This window comes from Dama dama, chromosome 9 (genome assembly GCF_033118175.1).
Source record: "Dama dama isolate Ldn47 chromosome 9, ASM3311817v1, whole genome shotgun sequence".
Lineage (NCBI taxonomy): Eukaryota > Metazoa > Chordata > Mammalia > Artiodactyla > Cervidae > Dama > Dama dama.
In genome coordinates this window covers 5,566,911-5,577,471 of record NC_083689.1, presented here as the reverse complement: position 1 = coordinate 5,577,471, position 10,561 = coordinate 5,566,911, and the positions used below count along the sequence as shown (strand labels likewise).

Sequence of the window (10,561 nt, the reverse complement as noted above, 5' to 3'; positions counted from 1 at the left end):
ACTCTGGGACACTGGGGAAATCCCAAGGCCCTGGCTATTAAACCTGATGAAGGCTTACTGATATGGGCAGCTGGAGACCATTAACTGAAAAATGAAGGCTATAAAAGGCTCGTACAGAATGACTGGGCTTCCAGGTGGCAGTAGTGGTTAAGAACCTGCCTGTCAGCATTAATGCAGAAGACATAAGAGACTCAGGCTCGATCCCTTGGTGGGGAAGTCCCCCTGGAGAAGGAAATGGCAACCTACTCTAGTGTTCTTGCTTGGAAATTCCCATGGACAGAGAAGCCTGGCAGGTTACAATCCATGGGTTCGCAAAGAGTCAGACTTGACTGAAATTACTTAGCATGCACACACAGTATGACCTCATTTGGGCAAAAAGCAAAACAAAAAATCATCTAGATATGTATGTGTCCATAGAAAATGATCTGCAAGTACAGTTAAGTATCAAGAGTGGTCATCTCAAGATGGGGTAATATGGTATGTTTAGTTTCTCATTCTTGATTATGTTTTCATATGTGTGTGTACACACACACACACACACACACACACATTATTAAAAAAGGGAGTAGATGAGAGAGGAGATAAGAGAAGGCAGAGAAAACGAAACTGCTTTTCAATTTCTCTTGTGAAGGGGAGCAACTCAAGGGTGATGCTGGGTTAAGCAGCTTTTTCTTTTTCATGCAGGTAACACAAAGTTGACAAATGATGGAGCAGAGGAGGGGGCAGTGACGACACGGGATAGAGGTGATTGTAGGAGTGAATTTCCTGACAGGGGCAGGGTCAGCTTTCATGGGAGCAGGGACAGTCAAGGTAAGGAGGGTGGGTAAGGGGAGAAGAGCCAGACCTTCACTTATTGCATTCTATTCCTGTCAAATACCTGAGAGCAAACACATACAACCAAGTGTTCTGGTCAAATAGTTATTTTTTAATAGCATCTTTAGAATGATAATTTGCTGCTTAAGACACCCAAGAAATCAACAGAGAGCTGGACAAACTTAACTATTAGTGAAATTCTATATTGCAACTCTAGCCTAGATTAAAATCAAAGAAAAATAAAGTAGCATGACTGCTATTAGGGGAAAAATGGCAAGGTATGCTCAAGGGGATAAACTTCTAAAGTCATGCCCAGCTTGAGCCAGGCTGTGCTGGATGGACACAATTCTCTAATTAACAGCCACTGGAGGGCAGCTTGGCCTCTTGTGGAATCACGATTGTGTACTCTTCAAAACACGCCGCTTTATTCTCATGGAAACAAAATAAGGCCAACACATGTTTCTGCCTTGCTCCCCTGCCCATGCACCGACCTGTGAATACTGAGACAGCAATTGGTCACACTTCTTAGTGGCCACAAGATCTCAAAGGTATAGAAATGAAGAGGAAGCTGGCACTTACTACCTGATCCTCCCAAGAGAAAATAAAAGCATAAACTCTGAAAACCAGTGCAATTGCCAAATTAATTTGTTTTCTTGAAGCAAGCAGATCACAGGCAGCTGCTGAAGTGTTTTCATTATTTCTGCACAGTGTCCATCAAGATGCTTCCTCCTCTCCTTGTGGCAAGATAACACTCCACAAGAGCTGAATGACAAGCCACTGGGCTAAGAACTCAAGTGAGGAGGCTGGCAAAGTGCTGGCCACGTGGCTCTGGTCACTGTGACTGCTAGGTCTGCCTCAAGACTCGGTCCTGCCACTCAAGGCAGTCAGTCACCTTGTGGATACATTTTCAGAAGGCCTGTTCATGCTCATAAAACTGATGGATGTCACAAGCTGGCGGACGGCATGCTTATGAGGAATGACAGCATCAGGATTAACCGCAGCATCACAAAGCCCAGTCATTTTGCTAGACTACAGGCCCCTAGTGGAACGTGGCTTTTAAAGTTCAGGCCACCCGAGACTGTGTTCATGAGTGTGGCCTCGCTTGGAGGGTGCGTGCTCAGGCTGTGCAGAAATATTACATTCACATCTGCGTCCATAATTTTAGGGTGCCCTGAGGTGATGAGGCTCTGGGTGCTTTTTCATATGAAAGAGGGTTGTGAGAACTTTGAGTTTAAGCTAGAGAAGGAAGGACTTGGAGCGTATCTTTTCAACTAATGTGTTAAAGCCTGTCTCATAAAAATGGGTCGGACTCACTCTATTTCACCCAAAGGAAAGACCTTGGACCAACGGGTGGAAGTTGTGGGAACCAAGTTTTCCGTTCAGTTAGAGAACTTATTATTCTTTTTACTTTATTATTTATTTTTCCTTTTGGCCCCACAGGGTCTTCCTTGCTATACACTGGCTTATAGTAGGGGACCAGGGCTACTCCCTAGCTGCAGTGCGCGGGCTTCCTCTCACTGCAGGGGCTTCTTGTCGTGGAGCGTGGGCTCCAGAGTGTTCGCCTGGTCGCTGTGGTGCACAGGCTCAGCTTCCCGCAGCACGTGGGATCTTCCTTGATCAGGGGTCGAAACCATGTCCCGTTTACTGGCAGAATTCCTAACCACCGGACCACCAAGGAAGTCCCAGGAAAGAACTTTCTAACAGTCAAAAGTATAAAAAAAAAAAAATGCAGCGGGAGGAACATTCTCTTCATTAAAACCATCTGAGCAGAGGGTGGATAACTTCTTCAGTGCCATGACTGGCAATGTGAACTGGAGAACCTCTTTGTCCATTCCTGTTCTCGATGAAATCGAAGTACATACACAAAATAGAGCCAAGACGGTACTTCAAAGCTCAGCACAGAACTACTTCTTTACAATGAAGAGCTGCATTTAATCATATCTATGTTTCTATGAATTCTGCATTATAAACCTACAGTTCCTATGTTGCACCTAAGTTCCATGTGGAAGGAATGCTGGAAACAATCCATTTCACTGAATTGAGTCTCTATATGCTCTTTTGAACACAGAACAAGAATGTCAACTTATGCTGGGGCTGAGAGTAAAAATGTCCCTATCTATACCCAAGATCTGTCTGCAAAAGTGTCAGAACCATTTAGAGCAGAGATCAGGAGAACCCTCCTGCAGGCTCTGCTTCCCTCTAAGATCACAAAGCATCTAGAAACTGCTTCTAGAAAGGGGCTCTTAACATGGTAACCACCAGGGTTCAGGATTCCTCAGAAAGTTTGGCAAAATCTTGTGCTCATGGCCTTTTTCTAAGGGTGGGGGGGCGGTCACAGTTTTCATTAGACTCTCAAGGGTGTCCATGACTGTGAGAACGGGAGGCCCGTGTGAGTGGGACGGCGTTCTGTAGACTCCAAGGGTGTCCATGACTGTGAGAAGAGTGAGGCTCGCGTGAGTGGGACGGCGTTCTGTAGACTCTCAAGGGTGTCCATGACTGTGAGAAGAGTGAGGCCCGCGTGAGTGGGACGGCGTTCTGTAGACTCTCAAGGGTGTCCATGACTGTGAGAAGAGTGAGGCCCGCGTGAGTGGGACGGCGTTCTGTAGACTCTCAAGGGTGTCCATGACTGTGAGAAGAGTGAGGCCCGTGTGAGTGGGACGGCATTCTGTAGACTCTCAAGGGTGTCCATGACTGTGAGAAGAGTGAGGCCCGCGTGAGTGGGACGGCGTTCTGTAGACTCTCAAGGGTGTCCATGACTGTGAGAACGGGAGGCCCGCGTGAGTGGGATGGCGTTCTGTAGACTCTCAAGGGTGTCCATGACTGTGAGAAGAGTGAGGCCCGCGTGAGTGGGACGGCGTTCTGTAGACTCTCAAGGGTGTCCATGACTGTGAGAAGAGTGAGGCCCGCGTGAGTGGGACGGCGTTCTGTAGACTCTCAAGGGTGTCCATGACTGTGAGAAGAGTGAGGCCCGTGTGAGTGGGACGGCGTTCTGTAGACTCTCAAGGGTGTCCATGACTGTGAGAAGAGTGAGGCTCGCGTGAGTGGGACGGCGTTCTGTAGACTCTCAAGGGTGTCCATGACTGTGAGAAGAGTGAGGCCCGCGTGAGTGGGACGGCGTTCTGTAGACTCTCAAGGGTGTCCATGACTGTGAGAAGAGTGAGGCCCGCGTGAGTGGGACGGCGTTCTGTAGACTCTCAAGGGTGTCCATGACTGTGAGAACGGGAGGCCCGCGTGAGTGGGACGGCGTTCTGTAGACTCTCAAGGGTGTCCATGACTGTGAGAAGAGTGAGGCCCGCGTGAGTGGGACGGCGTTCTGTAGACTCTCAAGGGTGTCCATGACTGTGAGAAGAGTGAGGCCCGCGTGAGTGGGACGGCGTTCTGTAGACTCTCAAGGGTGTCCATGACTGTGAGAAGAGTGAGGCCCGCGTGAGTGGGACGGCGTTCTGTAGACTCTCAAGGGTGTCCATGACTGTGAGAAGAGTGAGGCCCGCGTGAGTGGGACGGCGTTCTGTAGACTCTCAAGGGTGTCCATGACTGTGAGAAGAGTGAGGCCCACGTGAGTGGGACGGCGTTCTGTAGACTCTCAAGGGTGTCCATGACTGTGAGAAGAGTGAGGCCCGCGTGAGTGGGACGGCGTTCTGTAGACTCTCAAGGGTGTCCATGACTGTGAGAAGAGTGAGGCCCGCGTGAGTGGGACGGCGTTCTGTAGACTCTCAAGGGTGTCCATGACTGTGAGAAGAGTGAGGCCCGCGTGAGTGGGACGGCGTTCTGTAGACTCTCAAGGGTGTCCATGACTGTGAGAACGGGAGGCCCGTGTGAGTGGGACGGCATTCTGTAGACTCTCAAGGGTGTCCATGACTGTGAGAAGAGTGAGGCCCGCGTGAGTGGGACGGCGTTCTGAGGGTGGCCCTGTGGTGCCCTTCCCGACGTGGCTACAGCCTCAACTGTTGTGCAGGGGGTTGGAAAATTGATTCTGAATTTCCCTTCCAATGCTAAAGTCCCACAGCACAGAAATGGCAGAGCAAATACCCTTGTTCACAAGGACTCCCTGGGCCCCAGGGAAAGAGTGAGTGACAAGTGCCCAGTGGCTGCTGTGACAGGCATATCCTTTTAAGTCATGATCACATTTGGCTTCAAAGAGATGTTACTGGCCACTTTGTTGCCACTTTGTTACTGTTATTATTGATTTGGTTACCAACTTTCCTGATGAAAGACCAAAAATATCAAATAACTGCCTTACTGCCAAAGGTAAGCTTACACTTAAACACAAAATACAATCTTCAGGAAAGTATACAGTAAGTTATTTTGAAATACTGATTCTGGGAAAGATCGAAGGCAGGAGGAAAAGGGGACAGCAGAGGATGCGATGGTTGGATGGCATCACTGACTTGATGGATGTGAGTTCAAGCAAACTGCGGGAGATGGTGAAGGACAGGGAAGCCTGGAATGCTGCAGTCCATGGGGTCGCAAAGAGTTGGACGCAACTTAGCGACTGAACACCACCACACCTCTTCCCATTAAAAAAATCCCACAAAAATCTGTATGTACCATTTAAGTCAATAAATTTAAAGTATTTCAGTACTATCTACATTGAAAGTGGGAAGGGGGAGGGTAAGAGAAATGGAGCCCAGGTCATTATCAAGAGAAATGTTTTCCTATTTCATGTGCCTATATAGTCACAGAGTAGGACACGACGGAAGGACTTCCACTTTCCTTTCCTAGAGATCTTTAAAAATAAGACCGATACTCACCCATCTGGAATGACTCTAGTCCTAGCAAGGAGAAAGTGAGCCATTGTGCACCCTTCTGTTCCTGTGGTTTTAAGTAGTAAAAACCCTAAAGTACCTCAAAACCAGAAGCAAAATGAAAGAGGCTAATCCATGCAGAAAACCACAAGCACACAGGCACCGTTAAGGATTTTAAATGATACAAGGAGGGACTGATCGGTGATTCTTCTGGCCACTCTTGTGAGAAAACAATTATTCCAAATATTCAATCTTGCACTGCATGTTTCTGAAAATTTAGATTCAGGAAGTTGCAGAATATTTTCAGTAAGGGATCTAACAGAAATATTTTGCTTTTCAATGTAAAAACATCTATTAATATTGACTGGGATGACAACACTCCAATATCTGCTTGTGTTCATGTTAAATCTGTAATCAGAGATGGTGATGTAGAAATACACAGTCACACCAGCTGAGCCAAGATTACTGGCTCAGCTCAGAATACCAGGGAAGTCCAAGAATACTGGAGTGGGTAGCCTATCCCTTCTCCAGGGGATCTTCCCGACACAGGAATTGAACCAAGGTCTCCTGCATTGCAGGCAGATTCTTTACCAGCTGAGCTACCAGGAAAGCCCAAGTAAAAATTAAGCATTAATAAAAACTTAGCTCCAGGGAAAGGATATTATTATATTACCAACAGCTGACTTTTTCCCATTCTTGGACCTGGAAATGCTTATTGGCACTGGCAGTACATACGAGGGTAGCAAAGACTTTTCCTGTCAGAGCAAATAATTCTCTCCTCTGTGTTTATGTGGCTCTTCCTCCTTTGTCTTTCACCCGGGCCTGTCAGGTCGTGAACACACTCTTTCTCCTCTCTTGTCTCACTTGCCCAGGTCTACTGACTGGCATCAGTATAAGGAGCTGGATTTCCCGGGATCTCCTTGGCATCTTGTAGGGTGACTGAAATGGCCTGAACACTCCCCACTGTAGAGGTCAGATGACCCACTTTCTTTGGTTCATGACATATTAATGTCTCCCGTTTGGTAGCTATCATGAACATGATAGCTGGAACATCATGAACATCATGGAACTGGAAGACCAGTTCCTTTGTTTTTTTCACTTGTGGGAGGGATTCATTTTTTATCTTGTAATCTTCAGATTTTATCCCCCCTCAACTTTGCAGCAGCCTTTGGGCCACTCGCTGTATGTTTCAATATCCCATGAAAATTTAGAAATTAGAAATGTGTATAAAGAATATTCTGTTTCTTTTCCACAAATCCTTGACACCAAAGGAGTAAAGAGAAAAAAGGAGTGGGTGGGGGGCTTAACTGCTTCCTAGTGAAAGCCCCTGGAAAGCCAGCGCCACAGGGGGACAGTGTGGTGGAAGGTGTGCATGGCCCTGGGCCCCTTCACTCTCTGCTCTTTCTTGTTCAGGATCCATCCAAAAGCAACACTTAGGTTTTGGCCACCATTGTTCTCCCTTTTCCCTCTGTCCCCTGGCCTGCATTGGTACAAGCCACACAGACCCATGGGGAAGGCCCCTGATGGAGTGAGTGGAGATGGCACAGTCATTTTTCTGGCGTAGATTTAAAAATAGAAATATATCATACATATTTTTACAAGCAAAAAAAAAAAAAAAGAAATACACAGTCACATGTCATTTAAAAACACACAAAAATTGGACATGTTATATACTTCTCTTTTAAAATGTATTTGTATTATTTTCACCAATCAAAACACACGTAATATATTTTATTATAAAACATTAGGCAATGTTACTTTTGAGATATGCAATCTGAAAGGTCACACCTGTGTTTACTACCAGTATGAAACACCAGAGGAGTTACATTAGAAATCAACCATATGAACTCATCATCATATATCATTACCATGACTTTACACAGCATCAAATCTGGATTAAAACAGTCTCCCATTCAGTGTTTCAACTTTGGACTCTGGGTGTCAGCAGGGGCCTACCAAGCATTTTCTCCTTTAGGATGCGGCTCTGAGCGCCATGGTGCACAGGCAAGCACAGAGCCTTGATTCTGTCTCCTGTCTCCATAGCTGATCAACGCTGAGCAGGATGTTTCTAGAATGCTCTCCTACTCTGACAGACCGTCTGCTCTCTGGAGCCTGCACTTGAAATCAAGACCTGACAGGGGAGGCAGTCATTTCCTTTTTAACAAAAAACTAAGTCAACAAACAAAATGAACCTAGTCCAAATTCCAGGCTAATAATAAATTACCTGGTTTATAAAAATATGTGTCCAAAATAGTTACTTCCAGGGTTGTGTACAATATAAATTACAAAAATAAAATAGAAAAGATGAAAAATTGAGCACATTTTTCAGTTCTTTATCCAACACCAGAATTTATCCATGGAGAGCAGTGTGGAACCATCTGCATTGCACCAGGTCCCTAGTACGTCCCAGCTCAGGAGGGAGGACCCTGAACTAGGGTGAGGTACTTCTGAGGAGCTCTGTGGTCTGCAGCACCGTGGCCTGCCGGGGTGCACTTATCACTTGCTGATGGAAGGTGGTCTTGGCAGGAAACCCGTCCATACCATCATGGACTTCATCCGTGAACAAAGGAGGAATCAGTGAGCAGAAAGTCACTCGGTATGGCACCTAGCTCCATTTATAAACGCCACCTGGCTGAATGTACAGTCACCCAGTGGGACTTCCATGTGCCCTCCCGTTCCTCTGCTGCATATACATAAGCTGAGGACAGATATTGTATTTTTAAAACTCTCCCCTTTCCTTTTCTTTTCAAAGATAGATTTAGTAAAGTCTTTTTAAGGAATGTGTATTAGGTCATTTTAAGATGTTTATATATGTACAGCGATAACTTTCTTCACTATACCATCAGGCCTCTGAAGCCAAATAATCCTCAGCTATGTAACAGGTGTTTCTGCCCCAATCCAGGTTAGTATTCCATCTTACAGCTGAACATGTCTAAACATCACAATAGAAAACTATTTATTACTTCAATATTAATTTTGTTCATCAAGGGTTCCAGTTTCCAGTGATAAGACCAATTAAGATACAAATGGTATAGAGAGAATCATATATTTTAGATAATATTTATAATAAACTTTCTTAACAAAGCTCCTCCTCAGAACACATTCTATAGAATGTGCCAATGTTGACCCAATAGCTTCCAAAATAACTGAACAAAAGATATGAATCTGCAGTAGAATAAGCTCAGGGGAAAGCATCACGAGCACAGGTAGCCGTGTGTGACCATCCTAACTCCATCTCTGCAATGACACTTCAATACTCAGGATTTTACTGAATCGTGAATAATTTCCATATTAGTCTGAAAGTATCAATTTCAGGTGAGCAGCTTAAAATCAGGAAATATTTAACAGTTAATAATTACCCTTTAGGACAGTTCCTCCGTATCCCTCAGAAGGTCTCCCCTCAGGAAGAGGAAATGCCTCCACAAACTGGAGGACGACCACAAACAGGCATTCTGAGTCAGCCTGCTTCCGAAAACAGACCAAAGGGGATTTGGGTGCTTTCTTTTGTGAAAGAAAGTCGAGGAAGAATGCTGTGTTGGAAGAGGGAAACTTTGCCTTGTGAAATCATGTATCTTACCCTAGAGGAGGTAAGATAGGACCCAGTCCAGGCGCAAGCAAAACAAGCACTCAGCAAGTGACTGCCATCATCTTTAGTGATCACTTCGTAAAATTCTACTCTAACAGCAGGTGATGGGGTCAAGAATCTATTTGCCATCATATGATTGACATGGGTGTTAGGTGGCTAATAAAGAAGATGAAGTTCTAGGTAGCACTTCAAATTAGTAAGTCCAGAAGACCAAGGAAAAAGAGATGGCATAGATAGGATTTTAAACATATGTATGTTTTAAGCAGCATAAAACAAAACTTAAAATGCTATCATGCAGTAAAACTGAATGTACAGTCATCCAGACTAACACAATTTAGAGAAAACACAGTATCCTGGTCTTAGCAGTGATAATTCTCAGCCTAAAACATGACAAATTAAAGTTACATTTTTTTAATTAGATAGATTTAATTATATTCCTTCTGAAATATGAAAGAAAGTTAATTCATACCCTAAAAGAAGGTAAGATATTATAATATGATGGTGGCCAATTAATACATATAAATCTATTTTTTTCTGGACAAACACAAAATTACTTAAGAGGGTTAAGAGACAATTCTAGAAGCAGCACTACCTTGAAGATTATTTGGCTTTATAAATACTGATTTCCAAAGTGCTAGAGGGCAAATCCAAGCAAGCATTTGTGTCATGCATATAAATCCCAACAGTTACTGAAGATGGGAAATGATCACTATTACCGCACAACTTAAAAAAAAAATTCATATATTCTAATTGCTCACCTGAAATGACCTTGAACAAAATTTCTAGATGTGTGGTTTGTACTTTTTTTTCTTTAGACATAATCTGCTTCATTTTATAATCTAAGCAAGGCAAGCCTAGTACAACTGAGTAGGGGCAAGGCATCATGTTTCTTACATGCAGAACATGGAGTTTTTCTATTTGGTTCCATCAACTCCCAAGCATTTCACGCCCATGGAAGTGAGAGTTCCTTCACTGATGACAAGCTTGCTATTTCTAACTTATCATCGACAGCCTTCCAGGGGTCCTGTCGAGGCATCCAGACTGCTGTCTGTGTCCGAGGCCAGCGTCTGCTCCGTGGACATGGATGAAATGTCATTGATGGACGAGGACTGAGAAGGAGTGGCGTTGCTGCTTACTGCTGCATCTGTGCTAAGAAAACCAAACATAATAAAACCTGAGGCACGACACTGCTGCAGATCCAGGCAGTGAGACTTCAGGCCATTCCTCAGCTCTGTCCTTTTGCAGTTTCCTATACTATTAGTATAAACAAGAAGTTAGCTGACTGTACATTTTGAACTTTTTGTGGAGTCTTTCTTTAGGCTCAAAGTCCCAAATAGTCCTCTGTCTTTCACTGCAATATTCTCTTTCTTCCTGGTGGCTAAATATCACACACATGTATAGTCATGTTAACTACTTT

At 44.6% G+C, this 10,561-nt stretch overlaps 1 protein-coding gene across 4 annotated transcripts in view; it reads right to left on the bottom strand.

Moving 5' to 3' along the window:
• Positions 1-7,268: 7,268 nt before the first annotated feature.
• Positions 7,269-10,561, bottom strand: part of MAPK9 (mitogen-activated protein kinase 9) — a 68,072-nt gene continuing 64,779 nt past the window's right edge. For 3 of the 4 annotated variants that reach the window (XM_061149622.1, XM_061149619.1, XM_061149621.1), the window contains exon 12: positions 7,269-10,288. In XM_061149622.1, the coding sequence (XP_061005605.1) occupies positions 10,146-10,288 (143 nt within the window). In that variant the 3' untranslated portion in view covers positions 7,269-10,145. Of the gene's footprint in view, positions 10,294-10,561 lie in introns of all 4 variants that reach the window. The other variant, XM_061149620.1, reaches the window with a different exon arrangement.